The 14,378-nt window shown below is 43.6% G+C and overlaps 1 protein-coding gene across 4 annotated transcripts in view; it reads right to left on the bottom strand.

Annotated features, from left to right (window-relative positions):
- Window positions 1-9,305: 9,305 nt before the first annotated feature.
- Window positions 9,306-14,378, bottom strand: part of stg (string) — a 158,099-nt gene continuing 153,026 nt past the window's right edge. For all 4 annotated transcript variants that reach the window (XM_050193050.3, XM_050193051.3, XM_055061334.2 and 1 more), the window contains exon 16: window positions 9,306-10,141. In XM_050193050.3, the coding sequence (XP_050049007.1) occupies window positions 9,995-10,141 (147 nt within the window). In that variant the 3' untranslated portion in view covers window positions 9,306-9,994. The remainder of the gene's footprint in view (window positions 10,142-14,378) is intronic.

Genomic DNA, 14,378 nt, shown 5'->3' with positions numbered 1-14,378 from the left:
TATCACCAAGTATCAATTTTTGCATGCAAAGCAATAGCGAGTCTCAAGCTCGTGCATACACATAGATGTGCAAGCACAAGGTAGCAAGCAAGATGAAAGTGTGAATGTATATGCTCTTAGCCACCTAGGCGTTGCCTGTAGAGGTGCCACTGTAGGCCACATTCAGAAGCAACCTCAAGAATGCTGGTGTGACTGCTTTCCTGTTACTTGTGGCAGGATTTTTCATCTGTGGAGAGCATAGGAACATAACTGTTTTCACCGTAGTGATAGGAACATGACTGCCCTTTGCAAGGACAAGCCCGTGCATAATATTTTAAGCTGCTTGACTATCTCGCGTTCCCTGACGTTTTCCCCAGTTGGCTTGCTTTCACATTTTCTAAAATCTGGCTCCCTTGCATAGCACGTGCAGTGCTGATAGTCGGTAGTTGCGCAGTAGTACAAGATATGGTGGAAGTGTTCCGCTGCTGATGCCAGCTGATGATGGGGAACTAGCTCCCTCCTCTTTGGCATGTTGCCGGCATTATACATGGACGACTGCATGCTTTAAGACATGCTTCGTGGGACTGTCTTGTGAAAAATTTTGGAGCAGGATACCGGGATGAACGAACATGGTTGCTTGCAAATGCCTATTTGCGCGACTGACGCGCAAACGAATTAGGTGTTGGTGTCTGACAGGGGCGAACATTACTCGCTCGATATCCTTGTGTGGAGAGTCAACTTCCTCAATTCGTCAGCATGTTCTATTAGTTGTAATTCGGCTAGCTGGCATTGGTGTATAGAAGGTGCAGTAAATGTCCTTTTGTTTGTTTTTAATAGTGAGTTGTCCTTCCTTTGTCCCAAGAGCACGCTTGAGACCCCACATTAAATATACTCCAAATATTTATTTCAACTGCAGTGGGCAACAGTGCATTGTTGCAGCTCAAAAGGTTCAGCTACAAAAAGAAAATATAGGTATGTGCTGCAACCGTGAAGTTGAATGCTGAAATAAAGGAATGAAATAAAGGAATGAACCGTGAAGTGTGAGAAACATGCCGATTAAAAGTAGAAAAATTCTTTGCTCATATGCACTTGAAAAAATTTTAGCTTGTTTTTTCTGGTACTGTGGGTTACGACAAAATGTGCAGTTTGTCAATTACCACTTTTCACTGACTGCTTAGTGTATTACAATGCGATGTAGCGAACATACTGAACAAGAAAAAAAAAGCGGTTTTTATTTTTTTGTGTTTCTTAAAGGGATGGATATATTTGGCATTAACAAGAAGCGATGTCAACCTTTATGAGATTTTTCACGAGTAAACCTCTACCCATAAAACATTGAAATGGCTAGTAAGGCATGCAGGTGTATGCAGAAGTTTTGCAAGTTTTCGACGTAGATATGTAGACATTGGCACCAATGCAATTACCGTAAAATACTGCAGAAGGGCTCAATTATGCATAAGCACCCAGTATTAAGATTTCCAAAACTTAATTCTGAAAATTATATGTTTAGTGCCCACCCCCTCTAAAGCGTCAGCATCAGCCGAAGTATCCACCCCACTGCGGTCGCTATGAGATAGCTGGGGGTGACGACGGGGATATACGCCAGCTGCACGATGCACTCCTACACCATCGCCAGGAAGGTAGTTTTTTTGTTGGCCGCCATCTTGGTTTTTACTGCTTTGACTGTACAAGTGCCCATATCTAGATTAACCCAATTGTCAGTGAAAGTGGGGTGGGCACATCCATGGTACATTACGGCAATATTTTGTACATTGAAAAATTTCCATTGTCAAGTCTGTGCAAGAGAGTGAAGCAAATGCATTTGTTGTAGGTCACTAACAGAATTCACTCGTTACATTATAAACATGGCCCCATATTTTCTTGGTAAGGTCCTACAAGCTCTTCTAAATTACTTGCAAATAATGGCAAACTCATCACTGGTCTGAATTAATGTAGAAAAGCAACTTCCTGCAAGGACTTGTAGTATGGCATTGTGATAACTAATGGAGGCTGTTAAGGCTTTTACTTAACATTTTGGTTGTATATGTTGATGTATATCAACCTTAAAGCGGCCCTGAAACACCTAACTAATCGTAGAATGGCTTCACTAATAAAGGAGGCTATGCTTCGCAGCAAGCCGCTACCATCTTGGAGGCCACATGCAGCTGACGCAGCTACGCGCAGTGCAAAGGTGAAGTGATCTTTCTGTCTCTGTGAGATCGAAGGCATATGTACAGTTCACTTCCATTAATTTGATCCTGATGGGACCGATGAAACTGGTTGAGTCAAACCCAAGGCAGAAAAAAATGCCAACACACACCATTGATTCACTTCGCAGTATTTGCCTTTACTGTTAGCCTCGCCACAATACTATTAGGTTCGCCGCAATGATGGCTGCCAGTGAATGGAGATTACGTGTGCATCTGTATAATTAAAAAACGTGTACTATGTTCAGTGACCCCTTTCCACCGCAGTATTCTTCGCTGCGTAACACAGATGTATTGCGGCGAAGCTGACAAGTTTGAATTATTCGGTGAAAGACAATTTTGAGATCGAAATAATGGAAGTTTGGGCCCATAGAAATATATGGGCATCGGCCAGGGACCTTTGGTCTGGATCGAATTAACTGAAAAATTGAATTAACCAGGGTCAAATTAATAGAAGTCCACTGTATTTTTTCATTTCTTTAATCAAAATTAGCAATTATGTATTACTGAGAATGCTCTCGTGATCACGAAAGCCAATAGCGTTGGTGGGTCCAGCTGCTTTCGATGACACTGTATGATGGCATTGCGGAAGTGAGAGCTAGAGATTTTTTGCCGTTTTTGACATGATTGCAAATTCCCTGTTGCATGCAGTGCAGTAATATTTGGCTCGCATGTTCACAGCAGCCTCTACAACAGACCGGCAACGTTTTCATATACAATAGTCAAAAAGTGTTTCCAGGCTCCTTTAAAATTAGGGAATACTACCATCTAAGCCAAAAAATAAAAAAATTTTGGGAAATATTCAGAAAATTGTTTCTATGCGAAACATTCATACACTGTTTATTAAACTGAGCGGGTCTGAAAAGTCGGGCTCTGATAATTGCTTGACTATATTTGCATTCTATTGATATCGGTTTTGCTATTAATAGGACGTGAATGCTCGCTTCAATGCAGCAGTTGTAAGCAACCTCTAAAAATCTGGCATTTTACAATAAAATCGTTAAAGTTGGCAGGTATGTATGTGTTGTATACATATACAAGGTGTTTCACATACATTGAACCAAACTAAAAATAGATCAATATACCTTAGACGAATGATTGATAGATTAGATTATGGGGTTTTACATGCCAAAACCATGATCTGATTATGGAGCACGGCGTACTGGGGGACTCTGGAAATTTGTACCACCTGGGGTTCTTTAATGTGCACCTAAATCTAAGTACATGGGTGTTTTCGCATTTCACCCCTATTGAAATGTGGCCACCATAGCTGGGGATTCAATCTCGCGATCTCGTGCTTAGCAGCCCAACACCAGAGCCACTAAGCAACCACGGCGGGTCCTTAGACAAATGAGACCAAAAGCTTATTGTTCTAGTTGTCCCAAGCTAAAAGTGAGTAACTTACATAATTGGTTAAGTTTAATTGTGAAAAGGTTTAAATATTTCTTTTAGGTCATACATCGTATTTGAGAAGTTGAAAATTAAATTCTAGGGTTTTATGTGCCAAAACCGCGATATGATTATGAGGCACACTGTAGTGGGGGATTCCGAATCAAGTTTGGCCACCTGGGGTTCTTCAACATGCACCCAATGCACTGTACATGAACGCTTTTGCACTTCGCCCCCATCGAAATGCAGCCGTCGTGACCAGGATTTGATCCCTTACCTTCGAGCTTAGCAGCACAACGCCAAAGCACTATGTCACCACAGTCGGTTTTGAGAAGTTGTACAGTGCTCATAGAAACACCCAAGAAAGTTGTTTGCACGACGTTTTTTATGTTATCTTTGCCGGGCTCTAGAAAAAGCTCCAAATATATGCAAAAAGATTGACGCCACTCTGCATTTGCATGTTTTCATTGCAGCACTCTCAATCATCTTCCAAAAGAACAAAGCCTGCGTGCCCACTGTAAGCTGACAAGTGTGTTTTAGTCTGTGTTCAGCGTCGACCTATTGCTTATTATTTAGTATCGCTGCAGATTTTTACTTTCACAACAATGGTGCTAACGTACGCTGAATGCCGTGGCCAATCGCTTTTTTGCTTTCACAACATGCATGCGGGATTTTCGTTCTTTCAAAGCCCAATTGAGAGCATTGCCATCCACACATAGCAAATTTTAAGAATATATATATATAGTTCTCAGGCTTTCTTCAATTGCCCATGCAAACGATAACATCATGCAAAGAACTTTATTGGGTGTTTCTGAAGCCGCTCTATCACATTTCAATTACAGCTTATGCCCTAAAACAAATACAGTTAAACCTCAATAATGAACTTCAATATAACAAAATTCTCGATATACCAAAGTATTTAACTTTTTATAACTTCTTGTCCATAGAGCACCATGTATTTAGAAGCTGAATCTAACAGTATTATTGCGATATGATTGAGCGATGCTCAAGAGACGAGCCGCCGCGAGAATAACGAAGTTGGTCGGTGCCCTTAGCACGAGCGAGTGTCAGCCTGGCTGCCTGGCTCCAGTGTAAATAGCGTGTAAATAGCATCTATCGTCTGTGTCTTTCTACACGTAACATTTCTGGTGGAGGTCAGCGATCCCCGTCCTCACCACGGAACTCCGAAGTGGTCGGCACACCGAGCTTGTCACCATGCCTCCCGGTGACGAGCCCGCCTCCGCAACGGCTTCGGCTTGTCCGACTGCTCCAATCGTCACGGTTGCCCCACATCGTGACCCAAGTGTGTTCTCTGGCCTGGAGGGACAGGATGTCGACGACTGGATCAAGCTCTATGAACATGCCAGCGCTAATAACAGGTGGGACCCAACGATTATGCTCGCCAATGTCATCTTTTATCTCGGCGGCACCTCACGCGCGTGGCACCAAACGCATGATGACGAAATAACCAGTTGGGACAGTTTCAAAGAAAAACTACGGGAACTGTTCGGCGACCCCATTGGGCGCAAGGCTGCCGCGAGAAAGGCTCTTGCGTCTCGTGTTCAGTCACCTACAGAGCCATACGTTTCCTACATCCTCGACGTCTTGGCTCTATGCCGTAAAGCTGACGATCATATGTCCGAAGCAGATAAAGTGGCACATGTGCTAAAAGGCATCGCCGACGATGCTTTCAATTTGCTTGTTTTCAGCAACGTGTCGACTATCGACGCCATTATAAAAGAATGCCGTCGCCTTGAACAGGCTAAGAGCCGCCGTATCTCACACCACATTGCGCACCTACCCAACACTGCTGCTACGTCGACATGTGAGGGTCGACCACGTCAGATTACCACCTGTGACGACGTCACCCGTATTGTTCGCCGCGAACTCGAGGCCGCCTGTTTGCCAGCCTTCTCCACGCCGCCTCCCGATCCGCCAGCAACCACCATTGCGATGATTCAGGCTGCCGTCAGACAGGAATTTGAAAACATGGGTCTGAACACCGTGTGTTCCACGTCTCGACCCAGCATTCCCCAGTTATCTAGCGGCCCTCCTCGTCCCTGGCAGTCCTTTTCTGCCACATCTCGCCGCAACCCGTCCGAAAGGCGTACACCTGATGACAGGCCGATCTGCTTCCACTGCTGTCGCATCGGCCACGTCGCCCGTCACTGCCGCAACCGATGGCCACCACCTCCTCGGACTTACGCCCCCACTTATTCCCGCACCTTTGGACCTTCTGTACCCTATGCCACCCGCCATGAACCTACTACCGCTGATGTCCCTGCTCCGAACCTTCGCTACAGCCGCTCGCCCTCACCTCGACGCCACCAGTCTCGTTCGCCCCAACCCCGCCGCTTTTCTTCGCCGCCTATCGCCTCCCGCACCCAGCCGGAAAACTAGGCACTGCAGCTTCTGGAGGTGAAGCTGCATTGTCGACCCTGCCCTCAAATCCTCTGCTCACGTTACCTATTAACCGAAACCTTCTTGACGTTGACGGCTATCGTGTCACGGCACTCATCGATACAGGAGCACATCTTTCTATTATGAGTGCTGCCTTCCGACGACGACTGAACAAGCTCCTCACCCCAGCGTCGGCACGCGTCGTCCGTGTTGCGGATGGCGGTACTGTGCCTATCATCGGCATGTGTACAGCACGTGTCAGCATCGCCGGCCGCCACACTCCTGTCCTCTTCAACGTAATTGCTCATTGCCCCCACGACCTTATTCTCGGCCTCGATTTCCTCTCCGCCCATTCTGCCCTTATTGACTGCTCTTCCAGTACCCTTCGCCTCGAGTTGCCGATGCTCGCAGAACCTTCTGACGCACCCTACTGCCGCTTACGCTCCACCGGCTTTCTTCGCCTGCTGCTAAAGTCCATAGCCTACGTTGAACTGTTGTCTTTCCCACCAGTTCCTGATGGCGAGTACCTCGTCACTCCTCTGCCCGACATCCCAATACAGTATGACGTCACCGTGCCTCACAGTATAGTTACTATTACTGCGAACCACACTCGCATGCCTGTCAGTAACTTTGGATTGGCAAAGGAAATTCTACCGCAAGGTATTTGCCTTGCAACCATTGATTGTCTCGGCGACCAATACGTGGCAGCGTTATCGACCGATGGTTCTCGCGACCTTAGCATGCCCATCGCGCCAGCCTCGGGCGTCGATCCCAACATAAAGAAAATGGTTGCGACGGACCTGTCCTCTACGCAGGCTGAAGACCTTTGCGAAGTATTATCGTCCTACCGCGATATTTTCGACTTCGACGATCGCCCTTTAGGCCAGACGCTCGCGGTCAAGCATCGCATTCTTACTGGCGATGCTGTGCCTATTCACCGACGACCGTATCGAGTTTCTGTGTCGGAACGCCGAGTAATTCAAGATGAAGTGAACAAAATGCTCGATAAAAACATCATTGAGCCTTCGAGTCCCTGGGCGTCACCTGTGGTGTTGGTTAAGAAGGACGGCACGTGGCGCTTCTGTGTAGATTACCGTCACCTGAACAGCATTACAAAAAAGGACGTCTACCCGCTCCCTCGTATAGACGACGCCCTTGACTGCCTGCACGGTTCCAGATATTTCTCATCTATTGATCTTCGTTCGGGATATTGGCAGATCGTAGTCGACGATATGGACAAAGAAAAAACCGCGTTCATCACACCTGATGGCCTATACCAATTTAAAGTAATGCCGTTTGGATTATGCAACGCCCCTGCCACCTTTGAGCGTATGATGGACTCCTTGCTCCAAGGTTTCAAATGGTCCACATGCCTCTGCTACCTCGATGACGTCATCGTCTTCTCGCCAACGTTCGACACTCACCTTGAGCATCTCAACTATACTTGATGTATTTCGAAAGGCGAAGCTGCAACTTAACTCATCCAAATGTCGTTTTGGCCACCGACAAATTACTCTTCTGGGCCATCTAGTTGACGCTTCCGGAGTACAGCCTGATCCCGACAAAACTCATGCTGTCCGAGAGTTTCCGGTTCCGAAGACAGCCGCAGACGTTCGAAGTATTGTAGGGCTATGCTCGTACTTTCGTCGTTTTGTTCCAGATTTTGCGACAATTGCTAGGCCCCTAACTAATCTTTTGAAGAAAGGTGTACAATTCTCGTGGGGTACTGCAGAAGCCGCCGCCTTCTCTCGTCTCGTCACTCTTCTAACCTCACCACCCATTCTTGCCCACTTAGACCCTGATGCCCCTACAGAATTACGTACAGATGCCAGCAGTCATGGCGTAGGTGCCGTCTTAGCCCAGCGTCAGCGTGGCAAGAATCGCGTTATTGCTTATGCGAGCCGCCTCCTAGCACCATCGGAGCGCAACTATTCCATTACGGAACGCGAATGCCTTGCTGTTGTCTGGGCGGTTGCAAAGTTCCGTCCTTACCTTTATGGTCGCCCTTTTTCCGTAGTCACTGACCATCATGCTCTTTGCTGGCTCTCATCGCTAAAAGATCCTACAGGCCGGCTTGGTCGATGGGCTTTGAGGCTACAGAAATTTTCATATTCCGTGGTGTACAAGTCTAGCCGGATGAACCAAGATGCTGACAGTTTGTCGCGTTACCCTGTTGACGACTCTGACTCCTCCAATATTGCCAGTGCTTCTTGCGTATTCTCTGTATCCAATTCAACAAAATGAACTTGCTTCACATTCAAATTTGCTTTTTCCGATTGCCTGATAACTCAGAAAATTTTATGGCCCCTTCTGCGCAAGAAAAATCCATCGGTGAATGTACTTATTTGCATAAAAACTTGGGAGGATGCTTAAGCCTTTAAGAGTGGAACGTGATAGCATTCAAAGATCCCCGACTGCTTCTCATGCTTCCCGGCAACTGCAGCTTATGTAAACGTAATGTTTGCCAGGAAACACTGGCGGTGAATGCTATGCACAAAGGCGAGATCACAACTCCGCCAACACCGACACCAGATTTTCTGCGACACGGGGCCCTTAATGCTATTGCGTTAAATGGCAGAATTTTAATATAACGAAATTTTAATATAACAAAGCAAATCACCAATTTTACTGACTTCGTTATGTTGACGTTTAACTGTATTATGAGCCAGTGAAGAGCTGTAAGAACTTGTTCAATGATGTGAAGGAGTGGTGAAAAGCACATAAGCTTGAATCGGCATGCAGCTACACTGCGAGTCTAGCCGCAGTGATAGATGATGACTCAGCACCGTGCCCTGCACTATGACTGTATTGAGAAATCAGTGTGTGCTGTTTTTCATCTTCAATAATTCTAGCTCCATCGTTCAAGCTGTCATTTTTGTTTTGAAGCTGGGCCTGAACTGAAATGTTTCTACTAGAGCCTGGACTAGTTCAGTGCAACATGCGACTGCACACACAGCCAGTATAGGAGGGGGACAGCATAGACCTTACACAGGCCTGCATAGAGCAAGTCTTAAATTTCTGGCTGCATACTTGGGCAAGGATGAGATTCAGTTATAATGTGACAACCACATTCTGAATAGTTCTGCGGGCAGGCGTGTAACCTTCTGCAACTCCAAGATACACCCGATTCTTTATGGATGGACCGCCTAATTTGGAAGTTGTGCTCAGTCTCCTTGAGTGTGCTTCCTGGAATACAAAAAGAACTTATTGGGACAGAAACAGGCACTTAGCAAACAGAATTAACAAAATTAAATGAAGGCAGATTGGGCAAAAGTATCTTGAGGTCTGGACTTTGCCAATGCCAGAAGTGCCAATGATAAAAACATCACAGTCAGTGTAGCTTTTTATTAATACACAAAATAATTTGTGCATACGTACATGCGCTTTCAATCTATTCACCGTGAATTTTCTGAAAACCCATCTTATTTTCCAACGTCATAATATCGATGGCAATAAGAGTGACGGCTGACTTAAGGACTTAAAGCAATTGCCAGTGTCATGCATCGAAGCCAGTAAAATCGAGCGAAGTATCCTAAGCCTTAAGAACAACCCACCAAATGAGCTTACAGTTCGAGATATTTGTGAAGCAATAAATACATGCGTAACCCCTGAGCAGCAAACCATAAAAGCAAAATGCACAATGCCTTTTTAGTGAATGTAGACAATGCTAAAACATTTCTGTACCGCTTTGACCTATGCTAGCAAGTGACTCTGCCCATATGCAAGAATAACTTCTATGACATCAAATGACAGGGGCATGATAAACTAAAACAAGTGACAGCCAAAACAAGCATGCTTCCAGAAACCGCTCAATAAAAATGCCCATTGTAATAGAACACAGTATCACTAAAGGCAGAGGAGATGGCAGTCCAAATTATGATCCTTAATTGTCGTACACATGAAGCACAGCTTCGCAACTGTGCTTAGGCCTCAAGAGGCTGGCTTTTGGCAGCAGGTGTCCTCTGGCAGAGTAAAGCATGAACGCATCCGACCAAGAGTACAAGTAATGGCCTGAGTGCCTAGAAGTTCTTTAGGGAGCGAATCTGCAGGCCACTGCGAGACTTGCCAGATGAGCCTTCTGTTTTGGCCATACCACGATACAGTCGCAGGTCAGCCTCATGGTCTTTGTGGCGCATTGGAACATAGCCTTGCGGCGTGCACAAGTCCTGCAGATATCACAAAAAGGGCACCGCTTAGCAAGATTGTGTTGGCTAAAGAACAAACGCATCATAAATGCAAAAGTGTACTAGATAGTGATAATTCTAGCATCCGTCCTCAATGTGTGGCAAACACATAATTTTAATACATCAGTTGCAAATTATACTGAAGTGCACGTTTTGGAGAATGTATGCTACACTGTCTTGCTCTTAACATAAAAATTTATTCTGTCGCCAGGCTATATGCTTGGCCGAACATGAAATGCGGAACCATCAGAGTATTTCAAGTACATTTATTTATTTATTTGCGATACTGCCAGTCTCAGTGAGACCAAAGCAGGTGGGCATTGTATTAGACAATTTTACAAAAAGAAACAAACAGGTCATGCTACATGGTACAGTAAAAGAAAAAAAAAGAGATGAAGCTTCCTTAACTACTGCAGAAATCACCAATGACGACATTAAATACAATAGCTTTAGTTGGCATAACAATACCGCTCAGTAACAAATATAGTATTACTAGAATTTATATTAAAAATAGCAAATAAATGACCCATGTAAGATTAGAGAAGTTATACAGCTAACAGATAACCGCGCAGAAGTGACCAGTTTGGGGCTTGAAATGCAGAAATTCCACGCACAGAAATAAGTGTTAGTTAAGATATGTGGATGTGTTAAGTGGCGTCTTCTGTGTTTGATGTCTCTAGTAGGTTGATGAACGATGAAAGTGACAGAGAGGAAACTATGTCTGAGTGGAGGAAATTCCATTCTTTCATCGCACATGGGAAAAGTGAGAACTTGAATGCGTCATTATGAACAGTGTACAGGTTTAATGTAAATGGGTGCTTTTTTCATAATAGACGTGATGTAGACAAAGTAATGTGCTTAGCTCGGTCTATTTTATAACTGCCGTGCATTAGTTGGTAGATAAATTTTAAGCGGGCTTGTCTGGCCCTAACAGATGGTGTTTTAAGACCTGCATTAGCTAAGAGTTTTGTAGGGGAGTCATAGGGCCTGTATTTATTAAAAATGAACCTCACAGCTTTTCTTTGCACCTTTTCTAGTTTTGATATGTTAGTTGATGTGCGCAGAAACCAGATGATGTTAGCGTATTTTAAGATGGGGCGAACAAAAGTTGTATAGGCTAGTAGTCTGGTGTGCTTCGGTGCAAGGCGTAAACATCGTCTAAGAAAAAAACAGTTTGCATAATGCGACTGAGGTAATATGTAAGTTCCATGAAAGGTCGGAAGAGAATGTCAAACCTAGGTATTTGTGGTTATTTACTTTACTCAAGCAAGTGCCATCGAGAGCATGAGAAAATTCCAAAGGCTTCTTTTTCTTGTAAAGGACGTGCATACAGATTTAGTGGTGTTAATTGACATTTGCCATTCTTTACATCAATTGGACACCAAATCGAGTGCTGTTTAATAATAAGTGGTCTGCGTAACTGACAATTTCTTTATTTAATAATACCATCATCCGCGAAGAGCTTAATGTCACATTCAATGTTAGCAGTAATGTCGTTAATAAAGATAGAAAAAAATGGGTCCAATACTGACCCTTGGGGAACACCGGAGGTGACAGCTACAGACCTGGAAGGGGTGCTATCTACAATAATGTACTGTGTTCGATGCAATAAGAAGTTCTTTATCCATACAGTAATTTGACCATCCCCGATTGTAGCCTCTAGTTTTGCAACTAATTTTACATGCCTTACACAATCAAATGCTTTACTGAAGTAGAGGAGGATCATGCCTGTCTGGCTTCGGTTGTTTAGGTTGAGCACAAGGTCGTGCACCACTTCGGTTAGTTGTGTGACCGTTGAGAGGCCACTTCTAAAGCCGTGTTGTTGAGGTATTAATATATGGTCTTGCTCGAGAAATATAGTGATGTGTTTGAAGATAATATGTTCCAATATTTTACAAGGTGTGCTGATAAGAGAGATTTGCCTGTAGTTAGAAGGTTTGTTGCTGTCACCGGATTGTACCGCACTGACAAGAAATGCAAATTAAAGTCTTTTAGCACTCTTTCTGAATGCTGGCAAAGCAAAATTTGCAAAATTATCTCTTGTAAGTAAAGAAAGGAAAAAAAAAATTTGACGTATGAATGGCTCTGCGTTGGCACCATGGCTTGCATCAGACTTGTACACATTACAGAAAGAAGTGAACGATTACAATTACTTCATTAAAAAATGTATTTCATTAGAGCGACTAATTTCTGCTCTACAAAAGTAATTGAGCAATTACTGTAATGTAATTGATTGCTCCTATGTTACTTTCCTCCCAACAAATACAGTAAATAAAACAAGTTGCCCTGGTTCTTTCAGTAAGCCTTCTGCAGCATTTCACATGTTGCTTTTTAACTCAGAAGAATGGCGTGAATGAAAAGGGACAAGACAGAAAACACAGATGAGCACAGACTAGCAACAAAAGTTTATTTAGAAAAACACGCAAAATGTATACCCTGGCATAAACACGTGTCGCACCTTAAAGATTAGTGGTTAAATAATCAATTTCTAGTTCGTGCAGACTCACTGATGGCCTCGCCACGCACATGTCAGTGGACTTAAGAATAAAGCATGTTTCAGCAATCTCCCTTGCTACCCTATCTTTGTGCTTGACAGCACCTCAGTTTCTTTTAGCAACGGTTTGCACTTACATTCTTTGCAATGTAGGCACAGATTAGATGATGGCTGCCTTTCCATAGAAACTCTGGTCCATTAATCAAAATTCAATATTTTCACAATTTTTGTCAGTCAACTATCTGCGTTTTTGCTTAAGGACATCAGCAGCGACACTGAACTTGCAAGATGGGCGCGCTAGAGGGAAAGGTGGTGCTGTAAAGTACAAACACCTTGCGCATAAGGTTGTGGTTACCTGATACCTGACTTTTGCGCCTCGGTTCTCTAAAAGCACAGCACTTCATACACTCTTAAACAAATGTACACCCTTTGGGTCGTACCTTGCCACACAACAATAATTGTCATCTGTCTTGCTTGTGTTTCCTTTCTCGAAAACGCTGGTCTTGCTACTTTCCTATAGAGAATGCTCTGTCATGCTGATAATGCACATGCCGTTCTTGACTTGGAAGTACCGACTCGCAGCGTTAAAGAAAGGAAATGCGGACAAGACAGCTGACGATTATTGTTGTGTGGCAAGATATGACCCAAAGGGTGTAATTTTGTTTAAGAGTGCAGTTGCTTGGGCTTGGAGAAGGTGCTCTTGATATAGCCAATAAAATGTGGAAAAAAAATCATGATCAACAGACGATTTCCTGGCATCAACATCCAAAGTGGCCATTGCTATCAAGCCATAGCAGCGCCGGCTCAATTCGTCGGCCACCATCTGGTGGAGTGTTAAGATGAGCAAACAAATATTGAAAGACCGGGTTTGCCAGTTTCGACATACACATCCACGAGACTGCTGCGTGGCACAACCATGGCGTTGTGCAGTGGTTCCTGCCAAGTTTCAGTTTCAGTTTATTATTCTTTAAATACAATGAATGGGTAAAAGACAATATACAGACAAGGGTCCCTAGGTTAATAATAACAATGGAGAGACGTATGAAAAATGAGCAAGCTAAGTAAAAGAAAAACACTATCGCGAAAAATACAACACAGAAAAAAATAAATGAGCAAAAACAATTGTTAGTATACAAGAGTACAGTGCATAAAAAGCTGTCAGTACATACAAATGGCAATGTAGTGTAATGAATGATGTAAACTTAGTTATACATATAAAAAAACTTAAGGGTATAAACTAAATGCATGAAAGGACGAAAATTTAATGGTGTTGGGTAAACCATTCCAGTTTTATAGCAGCGAATGATGTCATTTTTCCATAGTTGGAATGAACCATAGGCAGTAGAAAATTGGAGTTACGTGCAAACCTGGTATTATTATTACTGATGAGGTACCTGGAATTAATGAACTCGTATGAAAGTTATTTAGTAAGTAATTTATAAACCAATCATTAGATGATAGTTGAACAAATTCGTTACAAGGATGTTATTTTCACGAAGTAATAGAGCAGCACTCGTGAAAAACCCGCTGTTAGTGATAATGTGTATTGCTTGGTTTTGTAAGTGCTGAATAGACGAGATACGACAGCGATATGTGTTTCCCCAGGAAACAATGCTGTAATTAATGTGACTGAATGAAAGCAAAGTATGTTGCTAATAATGCATCTTTGGAGAAATATGCTCTTGATTTGATTAATGCTCTAGTACCAAAAGTACACTTTTGCTT

This window comes from Dermacentor andersoni, chromosome 1, assembly GCF_023375885.2.
Source record: "Dermacentor andersoni chromosome 1, qqDerAnde1_hic_scaffold, whole genome shotgun sequence".
Taxonomy (NCBI): Eukaryota; Metazoa; Arthropoda; class Arachnida; order Ixodida; family Ixodidae; genus Dermacentor; species Dermacentor andersoni.
This window is presented reverse-complemented; position numbering and strand designations above follow the sequence as displayed.